At 39.7% G+C, this 22,412-nt stretch overlaps 1 protein-coding gene across 1 annotated transcript in view; it reads right to left on the bottom strand.

Moving 5' to 3' along the window:
• Positions 1-673: 673 nt before the first annotated feature.
• Actr10 (actin related protein 10) overlaps positions 674-22,412 on the bottom strand; it is a 29,402-nt gene continuing 7,663 nt past the window's right edge. The window contains exons 5-13 of the mRNA XM_021201918.2: positions 19,828-19,935; positions 17,810-17,877; positions 14,600-14,679; positions 8,967-9,002; positions 7,366-7,445; positions 7,188-7,261; positions 5,204-5,285; positions 3,236-3,437; positions 674-1,087 (exon numbers count right to left, since the gene is read on the bottom strand). Of these exons, the coding sequence (XP_021057577.1) occupies positions 906-1,087; positions 3,236-3,437; positions 5,204-5,285; positions 7,188-7,261; positions 7,366-7,445; positions 8,967-9,002; positions 14,600-14,679; positions 17,810-17,877; positions 19,828-19,935 (912 nt within the window). The 3' untranslated portion in view covers positions 674-905. The remainder of the gene's footprint in view (positions 1,088-3,235; positions 3,438-5,203; positions 5,286-7,187; positions 7,262-7,365; positions 7,446-8,966; positions 9,003-14,599; positions 14,680-17,809; positions 17,878-19,827; positions 19,936-22,412) is intronic.

Raw genomic sequence — 22,412 nt, 5'->3', positions numbered from 1 at the left:
ATTATAAAGAATGAATTACTTTTCGTAGGAATGTAGAGGTTTCATGCTCTTGAACATAAAGTTCAAAAGTATATATTTCTACACCTTGCATAGTGAATGCCTGGCCCTGCTATCAAACAGTCTGAAAGATCTGAAGTTTTCATGGGCATACAGTGAAACAAAGGATTTAGAAACAGATCATGTTAGAATCTGAAATAACGGACTAGAGAGGTGGCCCGGCGGCTAAGAGCATAGGCCTTCCAGAGGCCTTGATTTTGGTTCCCAGAACCCACAGCACATGACTCAGAGAATGACCACAGCTCCAGGGGACCTGATGCTCGGGCCTCCACAGGCACTGGCATCCACATGCACACACGCTCCTATCCATATATAATTTTAAAACAATTTTTTTTTTTTTTTTTTTTTTTTTTTTNGTTTTTTGAGACAGGGTTTCACTCTGTAGNCCAGGCTGGCCTCGAACTCAGAAATCCGCCTGCCTCTGCCTCCCAAGTGCTGGGATTAAAGGCGTGCGCCACCACTCCCGGCTATTTTAAAACAATTTAAAGAGAATCTGAAATGACTGTAAAGGCTGGATATATCACTAAAAATAGTTAAATTAATGGAGTTTCTAATACTCAGGACAGATTATGTAAACTGGAGGAAACTGGACTACATAATAAGCTAGTAAAATTGAATAGCTTAACTATATTTATTGATATAAATACAACATATCTCACAAGCATCCACTACGACATACAACACAAGAGACAAAGTCAGATGAATTAAATATTAATGCAGAGAAAACACAGAAATGCTTTGTTACACAAAGGTCACCTATATATATTAAATCATCCCACATACTTTGTACAATTTACTTCTAATTGATTAAGTATTTGAAATAAGCAAGGCCGGGTGTACTCAAGCGTTTATTTCTCGGTGGAAAATGCTCTTTTCATCAGTGGCGGTTGCGCTTTCCCCACGTCAAACGTCATTTCCAGAGGGGGGTTGTTGAGAGAGCACCAGTCAGGTATGCGGCCCGTCTGGTTATAGTATTCCTTTGAAATGGAGCGGCTCCCAAGAATATCTTGCAATGCTCCAAAAACAGCCCCTGTGTAGTGACAATAATTTCATAGCTAAGATGATGCATCAGAAAGTGTAAGCTGTGCAAAGAGGGGACTGGTAAATTCAGCAAGCAGACCAAACTCTCAGCTCCAATTCAATGGGAGTCATTCTAAGAAACAGGGTGAACCATAACTCCTCTGTTGAAAATAACCTAAGGACCCTTTGCAGATTTCAGTGACTATGGTATTCCACAATCTAAAAAGGGTGAAACAGGATGAGGTAGAAGGATTTTTCAACTTTAGGAAAGACTCAAGTTTTGTCACAACTCTGTTACATGTCATTAAATAAAATAACATTGTGAAACCCAACAGATATCATCTAAACATTTTAAGATTTTTTTTTTTTTTTCAAGACAGGGTTTCTCTGTGTAGCCCTGGCTGTCCTGGAACTCAATCTGTAGACCAGTTTGGCCTCGAACTCAGAAATCCACCTGCCTCTGCCTCTCAAGTGCTGGGATTAAAGATTTTTTTTTTTTTTTGGTTTTTCGAGACAGGGTTTCTCTGTATAGCCCTGGCTGTCCTGGAACTCACTCTGTAGACCAGGCTGGCCTCGAACTCAGAAATCTACCTGCTTCTGCCTCCCGAGTGCTGGGATTAAAGGCGTGCGCCACCACGCCCGGCAAGATTTTTTTTTTTTTTTTTACCAGAAAAGTCTTATAAAGATGCACAAGGCAAGGGCCGGAGAGACGGCTCAGCAGTTAAGAGCACTGACTGCTCTTGCAGAGGTCATGCATTCAATCCCCAGCAACCACATGGTGGCTCACAACCATCTGTAATGGGATCTGATGTTCTCTTCTAGTGTGTCTGAAGACAGCTACGGTGTACTCATAAACATAAAATAAATCTTTTAAAAAATGCACAAGGCAATCTTTATGAAAAACAGTTCAGCTTCTAAATCTAATCTAGGTGAAAAATCAGGATTAATCCAAGTCTACTTTACAAGAAACAGTTCTACCGTCACTTAAAATTCCTCACGTGTGTTCTCTCTACATGCATCACCAGCTCCATCAGAAAATAAGCTCTATATGAATATACACATCTGTGACTGCTTCTCTCTAAGTAGTTATGTATTAGACCGTGTGCTTATCCAGTGGTACTATCTTAAGAGCACTCAATGAGCTCCACCCAAGTTAGTGTAACTTGAACTACTGATTTCCACCACCAATACAAGCTCATCACTTTCACTATTCTGAGGGACGACTTTATAGAAATGAAATTATTATTTGAGACAGGGTTTCACTATATCGTCTTGACTGGCCTCGAGCTCAACCATCTAGACCAGGCTGTCTTCAAACTTCAAAGAGATCTGCCAGCCTCTGCCCCCAAAGTCTTGGGATTAAAACCATCTGCCACTACACCATCCCCAAGGATGAAGTTTACTTTATATCTATCTATCTATCTATCTATCTATCTATCTATCTATCTATCTATCTATCTATCTATCTATCCATCCTTCTCTCTTTTCTTTTTTTCTTTCTTCCCTTCCTTCCTATCTATCTATCTATCTATCTATCTATCTATCTATCTATCTATCTATCTATCTATCTATCTTTTTCTTCCCTTCCTTCCCTTCCCTCCTTCCTTTTTCTTCCTTCCTTTCTTTCTTTCTCTTCTTTCTTTCTTTTCTTTCTTCTTTCTTTCTTTCTTTCTTTCTTTCTTTCTTTCTTTCTTTCTTTCTTTCTTTCTTTCTTTCTTCTATATCTCACAGTGCAAGCAGAAACGTGTATAATTATAAAAATTAGTATAATTTAAAGAAAAGTCTCACTTTAATAAAAATTATTTGTTCATTTGAGGCAGGTCTAACTTTGTAGCTTAGACTGGCTTGGAATTCATTATGTAGCCTAGGTTTGCTCAAACTCTTTTATCTATCTGTCTTAGCCTCCTAAATGACTGGATTATGGGGTTTTATTGTTTCAATGGAAAAAAGTATTTTCATCATCATCAGTGCCTAAGCTCTCCCAACATCAAACATCATTTCCAAAGGTGGGTTGTTGAGAGATATAGTCAGGTATATGACCCAGCTAACAGTTTGATTTATGAGGTGGGCAGTTTTGAACAGTAAGTTTTGAACAAAGTAAATGTATTGTTTACTTTGATACATTTGCTAGTAACACCACTCAGGACTAAGTTCTTACCTCCCAACCAGGCCACACAATTAGCTTTTGCAGGTGGAGTATGAATTCGGAAGTTCTTGGTGCCAAGTGTCTTTTTGTATTTTGGCTTTTCTACCAAATACCGTATTTCTGCAAGCAATCTGTGGAGAAAGCCTGGCAACATAGATGTGCCACCAATGATTACCAAATTCTCTGCTAGCTGCTTCCTGGTGTCTATTGGGCACTGTTGTTGAAAAAGAAGAAGGAAGGTTATGAGAATTGGATGAATACTGTTTAGCTAGACTTCCTGCATAGAAGCAGACACTGTAGACAGCAGCAGCACCTGTACTACAGAAGGCTGTAATGTTCCATTCAGCAAACAGAGCCACCATGAAAATACTAGTACATGTGCATTTTTGAATTTTTAAGTAGTGTTTAGATTTATTTAGTTAGTGATTTTTGTTTAGAAAGGGTCTTTCTATACAGCCTGGAATTCACTGTGGAGGTCAGGTTGGCCCTGAGATCCACCTGCCTCTGCCTCCAAGGGCTGGAATTAAAGGCATGTACCATTACACCAGACTCTCTTATCTTCTACACCAATCTTTAAGTTGTGTGTGTGTGTGTGTGTGTGTGTGTGTGTGTGTGTGTGTGTGTGTGAATACAGATGCTAGTGCTTGTGCAGAGACTAGAGGGCTACTTGCAGGAGTAGGCTCTGTTCGTCTACTATGTAGGCTTAGCTACTGAACATCATGCTTGCTGGCAAGTGCCTTTACCCACATGCCTAGCCCACAGTGGTAGACTTGAAAATAGTGTAAATTCCAAGCAGCATGATCTTTTACCTTTTTTCCCTTAAGTAAAGAAAGCATGTAATGTTCAACCACTACAACCACCCTCATATACTTTGCTTTGTTTTTTTGAGACAGACAGACAAACATAGATAGGAACTCACCACACAGCCCCAGTTAGCCTCAAACTTGCAATCCTCCTGTCTCTGCTTTTAGAGTGTTCAGATAATAGGTGTGCGCTGTGCCACTGTTCCTGGCTTAAAACTTAACTGTTTTCAAGTTCTTCTGTTTATACTAGTATGCCAGGATGAGTTGCTGGGGGAGCTCACACCCCAGAGCTTGTGTGGAGGCTCTGGGGGAACACAGCTATCCCCGTGCCCTGATGGAGCACACTTTCCTCTACTGTAAAGGTCAGAGGCTGTGCGTGCCCTGATGGAGCACACTTTCCTCTACTGGAAAGGTCAGAGGCTGTGCTTCAAAGCAGACACTGGACTCTGCCTTGCCGCCAGCCAATCACATTGTGACATCGCTGTCACAGCTAGATTGTCCTTACTCCAACCCTATGGGAGCTGCACTTCTCACTCTAAGAATTAGAGCAGTGGAATTCCACAGTGAAGCCATCAGGTTTGGCAGCAAATATCCTTACCCGGGGAGCCATCTTGCTGGCACTATAAATATTTTAGAATACTAAGAAAAGGGTTTTGTTTGTTTGTTTGTTTTTTGTTTTGTTTTGTTTTGAGACAGGGTTTTACTAAATGATCCAGGCTAGCATGAATTGTTATAAACCAGGCTGGCCTGGAATTCTTCATCCAACTGCTTTGGTGTCTTAATCACTACCATGCTCAGCAACATTAACTATAAAATTCCACAGAAAAGTTAAAATAAAAAAAAATGTAAGCCAGGTGGCCCATGCCTGTAATTCCATGACTTGAGAGGAAAAGGCAGAAGAAATTTGAAGAATTGCCACAAGTTCAAGGATAGCCTGGTCTATACAGTTAGTACAGGCCAAAAACAAACCAAAAGACAAGGAAACACAAGTATTAATAATAATAATAATAATAATAACACTATTCTATAAAATTTTAATAGGAAATAAGTAATAAAAGGGTTTGAAAAATTACTTTATTCTTACAAATAATATATGACAAGGAAAAATGCAGAAGATAACACTTAAAAATATTCTTTGAAGTAGTACTCTTACAACAATGGGAAATTTTATAAATACCTGTAAAAGGGAATCCAAAATTAAAGTGGCAACTGACTTCTCCTCATTATCTTGTTCAAAAAGGATTTCCACAACTGAATCTCTAATGAAATTAAAAAGAAAAGAGAACACTTTATAGTCATCATATAACAAAGAATAAATCATTAGTTACACTGACATAGTGTTTTTAAGTGGCAGTACCACCTTCATGAATTATTGAATAAAATAGAACGCTTTTTTCCTTGTAAATAGGGAAATGGTGTACCTACCTCCAGGGGTTGAGAGGATTCAGTGAGTGTGTAAAACAAGGTTTGGCATACAGAAAGCATTCCTCAAGTGTTAGCTACTGCTCTAGAAAGATTTATATGTGTTGGATTTCATTACACCTCCTCAAACATAACAGAAAAGAAGTTATACTCTGTAAAAGCTAACATGATTTCACATGCCTGTAAGTCAAGGATACATGGGATTTTAAAACAGGTAACAAAACCCTTTGTTTTTTTAAGTTTTTCTAAAGCAAGATCCCATGTAGCTGAAGCCAGATTCAAACTCCTTCTCTTTCTTGTCTCTACCACCCACGTGTGGAAACCTCAGGTGTGAGCCACCACACCAGGCATCTCACAATTTTTTTTTTAATTTTAAAAATACACAAAGCTGACTATGGTGACTCATACTCCAGCACATGTCTGTGCACCATATGCATGGAATGCCCACAAAGGCCAGAGCAGTGCCCTGGACACTCGGAGAGAGTTCTGAGTTATCAAGTGGCACTGGGAATTGAACCAGCTCCTCTGTGTTACATTAACTTGCTGAGCCATCTCTCCAGATCTAAATGCAAAGTTTTAAAGCACAAACCAACAAATGAAGGATTACAGATAAATCTAGCCACTTTACAAATGAAGTTTTACTGGAACACAGGCACCATCTTCCCTTATATACTGTACATTATACTGCAAGTTTTGCACTCCAGCTAGAGTTGAATAGACACAAAGACTGCACAGACCTCAAAGACTCAGACATTTATAACCTGCTTCTTAAAGAGGTTACTTCTGGGCTGGAGAGATGGCTCAGAAGTTAAGAGCACTGACTGTTCTTCCAGAGGTCCTGAGTTCAATTCCCAGCAACCACATGGTGGTTCACAGCCATCTGTAATGGGATCTGACGCCCTCTTCTGGTGTGTCTGACAGCTGCAGTGAACTCATATATATAAATAAATCCTATTAAAAACAAAAAAGTTTACTACCCTTTATTTGAAAACTTATTCCCTGCTGCTTTTTGAAACACTATTAATTTCATTAAAGTAATTCTGAATTACTCTGACGAACAAGAAGGAAAGAATATTTTTAAAACTTTAAAAAAGTTGAAAATAAAGAAAACAAAGCATCATAAGAGCATTTTACTGCTAACCTGGGGCCGCCCACCCAGGCCTATACACATGTGTCAGCAACCCGCCCAGGCCTATACAGATGTGTCAGCAACCTACTTCCCTCCTTTAATTTTTTTTTTTGGATTTTCGAGACAGGGTTTCTCTGTGTAGTCCTGGAACTCACTCTGTAGACCAGGCTGGCCTCGAACTCAGAAATTCGCCTGCCTCTGCCTCCCGAGTGCTGGGATTAAAGGCATGTGCCACCACGCCCGGCTCTTATTTCCCTCTTAAAAAATAATGTTGGGCTGGTGAGATGGCTCAGTAGTTAAGAGCACTGACTGCTCTTCTGAAGGTCCTGAGTTCAAATCCCAGCAACCACATGGTGGCTGGCTCACAACCACCCTGTCCTCTTCTGGTGCATCTGAAGACAGCTACAGTGTACTTATTTATAATAATAAATAAATCTTTTGGCCAGAGTGAGCAGGAACTGAGCACGTGGGGTTGTCTGGAGCGAGCAGAGGTCCTAAAATAATTCAATTCCCAACAACCACATGAAGGCTCACAACCATCTGTATAGCTACAGTGCACTCACATACATAAAAATAAATAAATAATAATTAAAAAAAAAAAAAGTCTAACCTGATTGATCCAAGCACATGTAAAATTTTCTCTCCATCCAATGGATAGTCAACATTTGGAGGTGGAGTGGGACGCTGAAATGTAAAAATAATAATAATTTATAATAATAATAATCAAGGCATAATTATAAACAAACACATAAGTAACTTTTGCAAAAAGAAATAATTTTTAAGCTTACCTCATTATTCCCATCAATATTAAATTTTGCTGCTTGGATTTGTAGTCCACGCTTCAGATCACTTACAAAGCACGTACGCACTTAAGGAGGAAAGAAAGGAGCCTTCATTACTGCTTGTTGTTCAAGGAATGGTGAGTTTATACTTTAGCCAGAACAATCCCATTCAAATGAACATACAACTTAAATATTCATCTTCTGTAAATGCAAGTATTATTTTATTGCTTTTATATGAAGCAGAGTTGAGGTTTTACTAAAGATATTTTAATACAGGCTTAAGCATGAAGCTTACAAGAAAAAAGGAGGGGCCAGGGAGATTAAGAGAGAATCGGGGAGGCAAAGAGAGAAAGAGAGGCACCCAGGAATAAAGACAGACACATTTAAGAGCAAAAATGCAGGCTTCTCTAGGGATTGTTGCCCACAAAACCATATTCTAAAACTCCCTCTTCAGAATCGTTCTGCCATTTGACAGGCATTGTAGAAGTGTAACGATACACATAAACAGCCCCGCCTTACGAGACAGCTCTTCCCACGAAACAGCATGTGCTTCTGGGTTTCTGTTTTCCCTTCTCTCCTTTTGATCCTTTCCAATAATCTGAGTGAAGACACAAACTCCACTTGACTCAAGAGTGATTACTTCCTGCATGGCACACCCTATGACATCACCCGCCTGCTACTCTATCCTTTTAATATTTGCAATCTGGACACTCAAAACTGTGGGGTTTAAAAGAAACAGAAAAAAAAAAAAAAACAAAAACAAAAACAAAGAAAAACTGTGGGTTTTTTTTCCTGCAAATACCCTTAAAAAGGCCTTTAGACAGAGGAGTAAGTAAAAATTTTAAATCTGAAAAAAGCTGGGGCTGAATTCAAGATATTCAATAACTTCAGCCAAATCACTTTTAAAACATTACTTCCACACTTAGAACGATATTTGTGTTTACTTTCATTTTAAGATAAATTCTAAGCTGGACAGTGGTGGCACACACTTTTAATCCTAGCACGGGGGAGGCCGAGGCAGGCAGACCTCTGAGTTTATGGTCAGGCTGGTCTAAAGAGTGAGCTCAGGACAGGGAAGATTACAAAGAGAAACCCCGTCTCAAACACACACACACAAATGATAAATTCTGCTAGGAGCTGGAGATGTCTCAATGGTTTACAACACTTGTGCTTCTAGAGACCCTGGGTCCGTTCCCAGCACTCACCTGGAGGCTCACAACCATCTTAACTCCAGTTCAGGGAACCCAGCGCTTCTGACCTCCACAGGAACCAAGCACACATGTGGTGTACACAGATACATTAAGGTACAATACTTACATGAACTAAACTGAAAAAAGAAAAAAGGGTCTTCTGGCTAGCTCCAGCTGCTCTGAAACTTGCTGTGTGTGTGTATTTGCACCACGTACCGAGATAATAGGACATGCCACCACATATATTTTCTATCTGTACTTTTGGACACATGTACCCTTCGAACTAGCACTAAAGAATGTAAGGGACAAAACCGAGACCGTCAGGGCCAGAGATGGGTGGTGCTGGGGCACTGGCTATCAAGCCTAAGCACCTGACCGATCCCAAAGACCCTCACCTGACAGAGAAAACCTTCTTACCTTTAATATCTTCTAGGACACCTTCTGGAACTGAACCTGAAAAACAATTTTATTAAGAATTAAAGAACTGGGCTGAAGAGATGGTTCAGTGGTTAAAAGCATTGACTGTTTTTCCGAAGGTCCTGAGTTCAAATTCCAGCAACCACATGGTAGCTTACAACCATCAGTAATGACATCTGACGCCCTCTACTGGTGTGTCTGAAGAAGCTACAGTGTACTTACATATAAATAATAAATATTAAAAAAAAGAATTGAAGAATCTTAAATAATAATTATTTAAAAATCCAATTTAATTTTCTCCATTCCCCATTTTTCATTTAAGTAAAATTAAGTAAGATATTGGTATTTTTAAAGGTTTAACAGAAAAATCAACTTTGCTTTTAGGGAAGAAATCTTTCTGAAGTGAAACACTCCAAGTGAGGAGGCGTCAAAGACTCTGAGCCCAGGAGTGTAGAAGTCCTATGGGAGACTGAGAGCTCATACACCTTACAGCAGAAGCCAGCACACATAAGGGGTCTCAATGAGCTACATCTCCATACATGTATGTGACACAGCACTCCCCTAGCACTCTCTCTTGTCCCCTCTGCTCTTTCCCAATCCTTTCTAAGGATATTTGAAGAGTAAAAAGACTGGCATGGTGGCTCGGGAAGCTGAGGCAGGAGGACTGCCTCAGGACAGCCTGGGGTACATACTAAGACATGTGACAAGATATTTCTAAAAACCAATAAGCAAGCAACACATACACACACACACACACACACAAACAAGAGTAAAAAAGTAACCTTTTAGACATGCTACCAATGTGACATGATGATTTGCCAGACTGCTGGTTTTCTGAAGTAGAAACAGGAACACAATTCTCTAACTTAAATCCTAGAATTTAGGAGGCATAGGCAGTAGGATTTCTTTAAGTTGGAGGGCAGCCTGGCCTACATATTGAGAGTCTAGATCAGTCAAGGCTACTAGTAAGACCCTATCTCAAAACAATATATAATAATGTCTTCTAAACCAAGTCTCAAAAAAATTTTATTTATATATAAAAGCAAAGCTTTCTGAAGAAATGGACCACGATAAATGGGTAAGCATAGCACTGTAATCCCACCCAGATCTATACACTTGTCTTAAACTATTTATGGTGAACTTTTAAAAAAATTATTTATTTTATTTTATGTATATGAGTACACTGTAGCTGTCTTCAGACACACCAGAAGAGGGAATCAGATCCCATTACAGATGGTTGTGAGCCACCATGTGGTTGCTGGGGAATTAAACTCAGGACCTCTGGAAGAACAGTCAGTGCTCTTAATCGCTGAGCCATTTTTCCAGCCCTTATAATGATCTTAATCTAAAACTACCATCTCAAAGTATTTACCTATAATTGGAAATCTGGCATCTTTAATCACTATGCTTGAAAAAGGAGTAGAATATGTTTACCAGTATTAAGTATGACGTCGGTGGTTGGCAGGGCGAGCTCAGCGCGAACAGCTATAGCTCACAACTAAACCTTCCAGTATGGCTCTAGAGGCCGGGGTGTAACTTGGGCATAGGACCCATGCTTAGCATGGACAAAGTTCTGGGTTGAACCCCCCCCTTTCCCCTTAATCAGCCACTTTGTTAGTCTGGCCGGAAAGGGCAACACTAGATTTAATATTACTTCTATTAATTTTGTTCTTTTCAATTTCTTACTTTTGTGTTTCATAGTGTGGTAATCATAGCACACAAGTTTATAAACATACATACTAAAGGGTCATGGTTCAAAGTGCTTTCAGTGTGTGATCAAAACAGCTGACAACTCCTATCCTTAGACACTAACATTTATGCAGGTATGGCAGCATGTCTGTGCCCCAGCATTCGGGTGTTACAGCTGGAGGAGGGGAGTCAAGAACAACTCTAGCAACGTCATGCATTCAGAACTTGGACTATATGAGGCCTCATCCCAAGGAAAATGGCCCACCGAAAGTGTCAGACTTACCTCTCAGGAGGGCAAAGAGCTCTCACAGAGAGACTAGAGACAGGGCTGGGCTCTCCCACAGCGCTAGCTTGCTTTCTAGCACTGTTCAGACAGCAGCCAGGACACGGCTGGTAAAGATCAGTTTTCTGTTGCTAACTAAGGAAGGGTGCAATTCAGTTATGATCAGATGCGACTTTGAAGAGAAGAGGCAATCTTGGCAAATAATCACAACGGCTTAAATTTTGCAAGAATGGAAATAACAGCCATTCACTCTGGAAAGTTCCACTTCAGACATTTCAGCAGAACAAAATGCATAATGTTTGGTATATAATTTACATCATATACTTTCCAAATCACAGTACTTAGATTCTCATTTCAGGATGTTGCTGTGTGACCCAGGCTAGCTCTAACTCAAAATCTACCTGGGTTTCCAGAATGCTGAAATTATTCGTTCCCTTTTTTTAAAAAAAGGTTCTATATTTAGAACCTAAGTCAAAGAGGATAATTAAAATTTCATCTGAGGATCTAAAGTATACCTAAGATTTTCACCTAAGCTTTGCTAAGGACTTCAGAGACAACCCTTTAAATTCGTCTATATCTCTGGTCATCGGTCTGTGTCAGTGAACAATGTAGTTCTGACTTCTCAATGTCAGAAATGTAATACAGATTAGAATTCTAAGACAGGAAAGATCAGAATAAGTCAAAGGTTCACTATGGAGAACAACTCAAGAATATAGGGAACCCCTCATTCCCCTGCACCCCCAAAACCCAGCTTGGGCCTTCATATATTGCCTGGGATAGTTCAAATGCAATGTTCTTGCCTCAATCTCTCTCTCTCTCTTTTTTTTTTTCTTTTTGGTTTTCGAGACAGGGTTTCTCTGTGTAGCCCTGGCTGTCCTGGAACTCACTCTGTAGACTAGGCTGGCCTCGAACTCAGAAATCCAACTGCCTCTACCTCCCAAGGGCTGGGGTTAAAGGCGTGTGCCACCAAGTCCGGCTCTCCCTCAATCTCTTGAGTAGCTGAGATTACAAATGCACGGTACTGTGCATGGCTTATGGTGAGTTTTGTTTTTGTTTTTGGACATAGGTTTCTCTTTGTAGCCTTAGAACCCACTCTGTAGACCAGAGATCATCCTGCAACCCAGAGATCTATTTGCCTCCAAGTGCTAGGATTAAAGGCGTGCATCACCATGCCCAACTGGTTTAGGGTCAGTTTAAAGCAGTATCTTTAATCAGCTGGGCAGTGGTGGCACATACTTTTAATCCCAGCATTCAGGAGACAAAGGCAGGTAGATGGCTTGTGAGTTCAAGGTCATCCTGGTCTATGGAGTGAATTGCAGGACAGCCAGGAAAACCCTGTCTCAACAAAACAAAACAAAACAAAACCAAAAAATCCCCCCAAACCAAAACAAAATAAAAAAAAAAAAAATCAACAAATAAGTAAATAAAATAGAAAAACTAATCAGATGTCTACAGTCAAATAAGAATTGCTTGGGCTGCGGGGTGTGGTGGTGCACGCCTTTAATCCCAGCACTTGGGAGGCAGAGGCAGGCGGATTTCTGAGTTCGAGGCCAGCTTGGTCTACAAAGAGAGTTCCAGGACAGCCAGGGCTACACAGAGAAACCCTATCTCGAAAAAACAAACAAAGAATTAATTGGGTTGGAGAGATGGATGGCTCACTGGTTAAGAGCACTGACAGCTCTTCTAGAGGTCCTGAGTTCAAATCCCAGCAACCACATGGTGGTTCACAACCATCTGCAATGGGATCTGATGCCCTCTTCTGGTGTGTCTGAAGACAGCTACAGTGTATACTCCTCTCCTCTCCTCTCTTCTCTCTCTTCTCTCTCTCTCTCTCTCTCTCTCTCTCTCTCTCTCTCTCTCTAAATGTATATATACACACACACACACACACACACACATATATGTATATATATATAAAATAAATAAATCTTTAAAAAACTTTTGCTATTATCTTAACTATGAAGAAAGAACCATAAGAAAACCATGAAAAGAAAGATTACTAAACTGTTTTTCTTTCTCTCTTTCCAACATACTTTTCAGCATAAAGGCACTTCACCAGTAAATTTAAAAAGTAAGATAGGGACCCTCAAAGTCTGTATTGGAAACAGCTAAGCAAATGGGACCGTGGCACATGAAGGTTTACATGAAGGTTTACTACTCTGCTTAGGGAAGACCAGGAAAACCTTATTCCAGTTGACATTCCATTTGAGTCACGTACAGGGAACAAAATCCTGAGTAGTACGCATGCGCGTGTGTGTGTGTGTGTGTGTGTGTGTGTGTGTGTGGTGGGGTGATATTTCAGTAAAAAATTAAGATGATGAAAAGATGAAGATGGGGGTTGAGCAAATAAGTGCTGTTAGTGATGGAAGACAAGATTCTAGGTGAGATAAGGAGTAAAAAGGGTAGGGTTGAGGTTAAGAGGGAGAACAGAATGAGATTATGGAAAAATGTGCAGCACATATGAAAGGTGAGCTATAAAACTTCTTGCCAATTTAGAGAACAGCCATCCCTGACAACTGTATGAAATAAATCAGCAAGGGCAAGGCTCACAAGTGCAGTGGTGTGAATGGTGGAAAACAACAAGGGAAATTAGAAAGACTTTTCTGAGGAAGAACTGGAACGGTCTGCTAACCCCCATTTTCTAAAAGGAGAGACAGAGAATGCTATTACAGTATTAAAAAAATTAAAATATATCATTTTTCCTCTTCCCTATTGGATATTACCTATATCCAATAACAACTGAAATATTGTAAGAGAAGCCAGGCAGTGGTAGCACACATCTTTAGTCCCAAATCTTTAGTCGAGAGGCAGAGGCAGGCGGATCTCTCAGTTCATGGCTAGCTTCGTCTACAGGATGAGTTTCAGGGCTACACAGCAAAACTCTGTATTAAAAACCAAACCTAACCAAACCAAACAACAACAACAACAAAAACAAAAACAACAAAAAATGACTAGAGAAGAAGATGATGCATTCACTCTGGGAGTGTTGACTTGGAGGCCTTAAGTGACATGCATTGTTCCTAACAACCTGGTGGAAACAGGAGTGTCAGGTTCAGAAAGACGAGGGCTGGGCCCCAACTGAGAATCAATAGCATGCAGATGTGATTTCAACCAGAGAAATAGGTGAAATCTGCTTAAAAGCCAGTAGGAAGAAAGAAGAAAAGAATAGGAGGAGGAAGAAGTGGTGGAGAGGGCTGGTAGGATGGCTCAGTGGGTAAGAGCACCCGACTGCTCTTCCAAAGGTCCAGAGTTCAAATCCCAGCAACCACATGGTGGCTCATAACCATCCATAACAAGATCTGATGCCCTCTTCTGGAGTGTCTGAAGACAGCTACAGTGTACAATAAATAAATAAATCTTTAAAAAAAAAAAAAAGAAGTGGTGGAGAAGAAGAGGAGGAGGAGGAAGAAATAAATCAAGTCCTCCATGGAACCACTAGCAGAGAATGAGAAGAAACCAAGGAGCACTGAAGGCGCGGCCCATGGAAGAAAGATCCCAACCGCAAGGGAGGGCAGGGTGATTTAAACCACCAAGAGCTCTAGAGAAGGCGACTCACACACAGCAACAATGACTTAGACTGGGAACAAGAGCGGTGTAGAGAAATGGGGAGCAGCAGCAACGCAGAGGTTAAACAGAAGCTAAGGTATGAGGAGCTTATTACCCATCACTGAGGGAAGGCTCTGTCCTTTAGCTGCACCAGTGTCAACAGTACATTGTTCCAACAGCTGAGTTTCCAACTCCCTGAAATTTGAAAAAGTTATTGAAATTAAAATACTACAATTGCTAATCTTTTTTATTTAAAATGTACAGTACATAATAAATCATAATGTCGCATATAAAAAGTTTGTTTTGGCCCAGGGAAGTAGTGGCACATATCTATAATCCCAGGACTCAGAAGGAAGAGGCGAGTGGATTTCTATGACTCTGTGGCCAGCCTGGTCCACAGAGCAAGTTCCAGGATAGCCAAGGTTATATACAGAGGGAAAAAAGTGTTTGTTTTGAGGCAGGGTCTCTTGTACCCCAGGCTGGCCTTGAACTTCTGATTTTCTTGCCTCTACCTGAGGTGCTGATGCTGGTGTACATCACAGTCCTGGTGTTACATGGTAACAGGGATAGAACACCGGAGCTTTGTGCATACCTAAATCAAGCTTTCTACCAATGAAGCTACAGCTCCAGACCAATAGAAAACAACACCTTTATCTTTAAAGGAATATATTTGATCATCCCACTGCACACCCAGGCTTCTGTATCCTCCAGGTTCTAGCCCGGCCTCTACTTCACTGTCTCCATCACCCAGCTCCACAATCAGACTTCCCATATCTTCCTTGAGGGTACAGACAGAACCAACAAAAGAAGGCCACATGCTCCAATTTCACTGAAAGAACACCAACAACATGAAAGATCAAGCCAAAACTTACTAGTCTTGTAGAAATGTCAATGACAATTACCTACATGAACTCAGGATACAGAATATAAACTCTTTTGAAATATAATTTATTCATTTTATTATTTCCTTATGTGCACTAGTGTTTTGCCTGCATGTTTGTCTGTGTGAGAGTGTCAGATCCTAGAGTTACAGAGGTAAGGTACTATGTAAGGTACTACGAGCGTGTTGTAAATCAAGCCTAGGTCCTCTGGAAGAAAAGTCAGTGCTCTTAACTGCTAAGCCATTTTTCTAGCCACAGATACAGAATTCATCAAAGAATTCAAGGAGTTTAAAAGAAGACAAAGAAACAGCACAATGAAAGAGAAAGAGCACAATCAAGGAGAAAGAGCTCAAGGACAACCATCCAAGCGACACTCACAAAACTCAAACATAAGGCTGACAGAAACAATGAACACAATACAAGACTTGAGAACTCAGTTCAAAAAAAGGGGGTGGGAGAGAACTGAGTTCAATCAGGATGTAGAACCACTGAAGAAGACTCAAGATGAAATGAAGATGGAATTGAAAATCCCAATAGCTTAACTAGAAAACTCAAAGGAATAAAATTGAAAATTTCTCAACAAATGGGACCAGGAAGCAAGTAAGCATCACTATTGTAATATATGACAAAATAGACTTCAAACTAAAACTAAGATATAAAGAAGAACACTTTATTCTAATTAAGGGAATAGTTAACCAAGAAGACATTGCTATCCTGAACATACATACACTCATCAAACTCTGTGGAGCCCAATCTCATATATATGTACACACAGACACAGACACAGACACAGACACACACACACAGAGACACACACACACACACACACACACACACACACACACACACACACACGGCTAGAGGGAAGATACCACAACATAATAAAGCTATATATGAAACCCACAGCCAGCAGCGTCCTAAATGGAGACAAGTTTGAAGCAACCCAACTGAAGACAGGACTGAGGCAGGGCTGTCCACCATCCCCACGCCTTCTCACCACTGTGCTCCCAGTACTAGCAGGAGCCATGCAGCAAGAGAAAGGGATCCAAGTAGGGAAAGATGATACAATACTATATATTAGAGATCCCAGAAATCCTACCAGAAACTGCTAGGAAACATAAACTCAGCAAATGAAAGGACACAGAGTCAACTTGCACAAATCAATCACCTTTCGATACAACAAACATACAGAGTGGAACCTGTAACACATTCTCATCCACAGCAGCCTCAAGGAAAATAAAATACCAAGGAAGAAACCTAACCGCAGTGAAAGAAATGAGAAAGGCACTAGAAAATGGAACAAGATCCATGGTCACAGACTGGTAGAATTAACATTTTGAAAATGGTCATTCTACCAAAAGCTTTTTACAGATTAAATGCAATCCCAATCAAAATTCCCAAGCCATTATTTACAGAAATAGAAAAAAACTATACTAAAATTCATATGATACCACAACAGACCCTGGATAATCAAAAACGATCCTGAAACAAAAGAAGAATGCTGGAAGGAGAAAGGAGAGATTACAATCTCAGCTAGGAAATGGAAACAACTAAAATGTACTTTAATCAACAAATGGATAATGAAAATGTGCACAGATACAATGGAATACCATTCAGTTGTAAAGAAAAAGAAAATCATGAGCTTTGCAGGTAGACGGATGGAACTAGGAAAGACCGTATTGAGTGAGTAACCCAGAACTGGAAGCAATGTCACATGTTTTCTTCCACTGGAGGCTCCCGACTCCAATCTTAAGATAGAGCTGTACTCTTAACCTTCATTAGGAAACATCTCTTTGTAACAAAGAAAACTACAGGAAATTACAACCAATCAAAAGGCAGAGTTGTGGAGTCCAGTCCCAATGGATACAACTACAGAACACTCCTGCGCCTAAGGCTGAGGAACATTGTGGAAAAGGGAGGAGAAAGATTGTAAAGATCAGAAGCATCAGGGAGCCTGCAGTAAGGTTTTGTTTCCTAGTAATAGCAGAAGCCACACCCAGAAAGTCTGACCAAAAAGACTGTCCAAGTGCGAGCTGCATAAAGACAAAGTCACTGGGTTTGCCAAAGAGGACAGGGAGAAGCCCACAGGCCTCAGCCCTACACAAAGGACTGCAGGCCACCGAGAGAAGCGGGGCCAATGCCAAATGGTCAGCCCCGAGAACAGACAGACAAGAACATTACATGGACTTTACAGGTTATATTTACACACACACACACACACACACACACACACACACACACACACACACGTGAAAAAAGAGGCCATGAATTTGAAGAGGGGAGAGTTGATAGGGCTTAGAGGGAGGAAAGGGAAGGGTGAAATTAATTATAATCTCAAAAAAACTGATGAATGCATTCAAATCTAAAAGAAGATGGAATAAATTAAAATTCAGATTATAAGCATCGGCTTTTGTGGCTGGTGAGAAAACACATAAGAAACTTACTTGTGGAGAGCTTTTCCTCCTAACGGTAGTGCTCCCCAGCAATTCAGTACTGGGATGCCTTCATATATCTGTGCTGTAGTCAAGGACATCACCATCCAAGGAGATACAACGTTTCCGCTACAATATTGTTCTAATTAACCTTGGTGATACATTTTTACTTCTTGTTCTAGAAGTTACAGAAAAGCCAGAAGCAAGTCTTTTAATAATGTTCACCAAAGGAAACAGACTTAATATGTGCACATGCAGACACCATAATCCACTAATCAGGGTAGAGGCATCCGACAAAGTGGTCATTAGCTAGCAATGTTGGCCTACCGAGTCCTTAAAATTCAGCTGTTCAGAACATTGATATATATATTTTTTTCTCGAGACAGGGTTTCTCTGTGTAGCCCTGGCTGTCCTGGAACTCACTTTGTAGACCAGGCTGGCCTCGAACTCAGAAATCCTCCTGCCTCTGCCTCCTGAGTGCTGGGATGAACATTGATATTTTTAAGAGTCTAAGTTACAAGGCAAATTTACAAAAGTTAATGAAGAAAAAAAATACTTCAACAACCTCAATTTTTACATTGAGTACAAAGAAATATTTTTTAAAGGTTTATTTATTTTATATATGTAAGTACACTATTGCTGTCTTCAAACACACCAGTAGAGGGTACTGGATCCCATTACAGATGGTTGTGAACTTCCATGTGGTTGTTGGGACTTAAACTTAGAACCTCTGGAAGAGCAGTCAATGCTCTTAACCACTGAGCCATCTCTCCAGCCCCAGAGAAATACTTTTAATATACTGGATTAAATAAAGTATACTTTTAACTTTACTGCTTTAATTTATATGAATTTCTAAGATATTTTAAAATTCTATATACGGCCCAGCCTGACTGAGCTGAGAGGACGGTACACAAGATTATACTAGGCATATATTACATTACTTATAATTCTGTTTTGGTTAGTGTTTTATAAGTACAATACTGAAAAAAATGAAAAAGATTTTGGTGAGAGCACCAGTTTGGACACTCTAGGTTTATATCCTAGCTATGTGCTTATAAAATTTACCCTAACTTCCAATTGTATTACTTACATGAAAAAAATATTACTTGCATGGCAGGTTTGAGAATTAAACAAAGTAATGTCTAACTTAGTTTTTTAGGAGTAAGTGGTTATTTCCCCTCCTTGAACATTTTTTTCTCATAGAAATCTAGATCTTAAAACTGCTTGTCTTATGTTCATGTACTTTAACTACATTTTAACGAAGCAACACTCACTGTGACAATTCAATAAAGTGTCTACCTCTACTGTAAGTGTTTATATGGAAAGGAATATACCTATTTGTCAAACCAGTAGTAATCCTCTGTGACTAAACTGCTAGCTGTGCCTTATTAAATGACATAAACTACCTGCTGGGTGGGTCCTACACTAAAAGACTACCTTACTCAGCACACACAGCTCCCACGAGATGGAATATCATCACTATTTTATAGATATGGAAACTGAGGTCAAGAGTGTAAGCTACTTGAATGGTACCCTGTAAGGAAGAAGCCCAGCCCAGCTCTGTCCTTACCTGCCCTAGCTCATAAATGCAATGCCGTATTATTCTGACAGCCTCTGGATACAGAAAAAAAAAAGTACTTTTTCTACAGTGAAGGTCAATTTTATTCTACCATTTATATTTTTCTTAAACTTTCTCATTTTAGTTTGTCCAATTATTCTTTGTATGAATTCTTTTCTTAGAAGTTAACTATCCTTATCAGCTGATAATGCATCTTGAAAACTGAACACAATATTTACTAGATCTGCTCCTGGAGCATAAACTAGGACTGAATCATAATAGTAACTCCTGCAAAAAAAGCTTAAATCTTTCAAAGCCACTAACCTTACCACATGATAACTCATACTGTACACACTAAGCCAAAATACTTCCATAATAAAAATTATTTTTATAAGCCAAATTACTTTAGCTAAAATAAGTAAAGAAAAAAACAAAACCCACAACATGGGCTAGCTGATTAAAAAAAAGATACAGGCAACACCAGGCTTTCCCTATATCCACAATCCAGGACCATGGCAGAATTAATCCCGAGTGTCAGCAGCGCCATCAGATGACTTGGAGCAAGTAAGACAGATGGAACCTGGAAAACAGCAGAGCAGCAGCAAGACCGGGGCTGAGTGCAGTGTTTGAAGACGTCAAATGTGTCTGCAAATATACTGGAAAAATTCATAGCAACACTGACTGATTTATATCTCTTCAATCAATGCTGGTGTTAAATGAAGAACTAGCTTTCTGATTTAGATGAATTTATTCAATAACCAAAGTATCAAGTAATAAAAAGTAATATATCAGAGTATGTAAACAAGTAATTTAACTAGGTAGTTTTATTTCCAAATGACAATTCTAAAGCATTTTTACCAACACTACCTCTTGTGAAGTAGAATTTTCAAATAAAAGATAAATGTCTAGAAAAATGTAAATTCACAGGCAGATGATACTAAAACCAGATGCTTTTGCCACACAGGAAATACCAGAAAGAACCCCTTCCCACTCCCTCCCTCCTCTCCTCCCCCCATTTGTGAGAACTCCCAGGGTGAGTCTGTGTGTGTGTGTGTGTGTGTGTGTGTGTGTGTGTGTGTGTGTGTGTAGCACACATGTGGAAGTCAGGAGGACAACACATGGGAGTTACTTCTCTTTCTCTACCATGTAGGTCCTGGGGATTGAGTCAACTCAGGTTGTCAGACTTAATGTCAAGAACCTTTGCCCACTGAACTGTACCAACAGCCCTGCCAGGGTCTTGAGCTTGCTATGTAGCTGAGGGCAAGCCTAAACTGTTGACCTGCCTGCACGTCAACCTCCCAAGTGCTGAGATTATAGGAATATGCCACAGCACATTACCAGGCAAAAACTCTTGATTATCATGATTTGCTAAGTTTTTAGAATAAACCCTATTTTTAAATCACCAGGGGCTGGCAAAATGGCTCAGCAGGTTCAAGTACTTGGTACACACACAACCTGGATACCTGAGTTTGATCCCTGGTACCTGGGTAAAAGTAGAACTGACCCCAAAGTTTTTCTCTGACCTCCACACCGACACTGTAGCACCCCATCCAATCATCATGTACACACACATATGCAAATAATAAAAACTTTAAAAATCCCATCCATCATAACATAGCAGTTTAAAGAGCAAAACCACAAACTATAATCGTCTTGGTGACTTTTTTTTTTAACTGAGAATTTGCTAGATTTGATGGTAGCACAAATACAGATATTCAATCAAAATATGAAAGTCTATTATAATCAAATGGCAGATAAAATAATAGCTGTATTATTATTTTTAATTTCTTTTTACTTAGAGAAGGCATTTCAGTCATATACGAGATAGGTTACCAATGAAGCCCAAACTGCAATTCTTCAGTTTACACAGAGGGACTTTCTGGCTCAGAAGAGCTGATCTGCCTCTGCCGCTGTCTTCCCACTCAGTGGGATTCCTGAGTCAACAGTGTCGGTTAGGGCAGGTGCTACAGGATGTATTCCTCCAGACCTGTCTTACCAAAATGCCTGACAACCAGCTGCACTTACCAGAGTGGTTCTTTAGTATTAAGTATATTTTGACTTTAGCAAAACATATAAAAATGTTTACACGTAATTAATTTTGAGATAGTGTCTCAATGTAGCCTAAGATGATCTCAACTTCACTATGTATCAGAGGGTGACCTGACCCTTCTGTCTCTACCTCCCGAATACTGGGATTTCAAGCAAGCATCATTGCCCAGCTTACATCCAATTTTTAATATACTGTATTCTTTTTAAATAATTTTCCATTTCCCTCTCTTAAAAAAATATCCTCTAATTTCAAGGCAGAAACTTTTAAAAATATAAAAAATTGTCTTACTATAAAATAATCATACAATTTGAAGTAATGTTACTAAAATTAAGAGGTAATCCCCACTTCTGGGACCTCCCACAGCCTGTGGAGGTGGCAATGATTCCATACTGCACCTAAAATAAAGAGGAGTAAAGGAAAAGATGATACCTGACCACAGCCAAGGTGTCTTAAGAACAGAAACTAGAAAAGCATATGAAAATACATGATAAACTTCATAGCATTGAATATGTCTTTTTCTCCTGAAAGTCTCCAAAGAGACTTTTAATACTTACTTTACATTAAAATAAGTAACTGAAATACCAGGCTTAGTGTTAATTAGGTATGAAATAAGCATTTAAATAAAATAGTCAATTTGAAGAGGCTTCTATTATCTGATTCTTCAAATATACTATATAGTACATATAATGAAAAAATATAGTGTGGAAGTGGTTTAAGCTTTGAGTACCTATGCTGAAAAAATTACATGGGGCATTTCCCTAAACTGTAATATGTAAGCTTTATTTATTTTCTGGACAGTTTACGTGCCATGCAAATGTTCTACTACTGAGCTATCCCTCAGACTTCTTTCTACTAAAAACAATGTATTAGCTGGGTAGTGGTGCCTTTAATCCCAACACTTAGGAGGCAGTGGCAGGAGGATTTCTGAGTTCGAGGCCAGCCTGGTCTACAGAGTGAGTTCCAGGACAGCCAGGGCTACACAGAGAAACCCTGTCTCAAAAAACCAA

The sequence above is a fragment of the Mus pahari genome, chromosome 7, assembly GCF_900095145.1.
Source record: "Mus pahari chromosome 7, PAHARI_EIJ_v1.1, whole genome shotgun sequence".
Lineage (NCBI taxonomy): Eukaryota > Metazoa > Chordata > Mammalia > Rodentia > Muridae > Mus > Mus pahari.
Note: the sequence above shows the minus strand (reverse complement) of the source record. Positions and strands in the feature narration are given on the sequence as shown.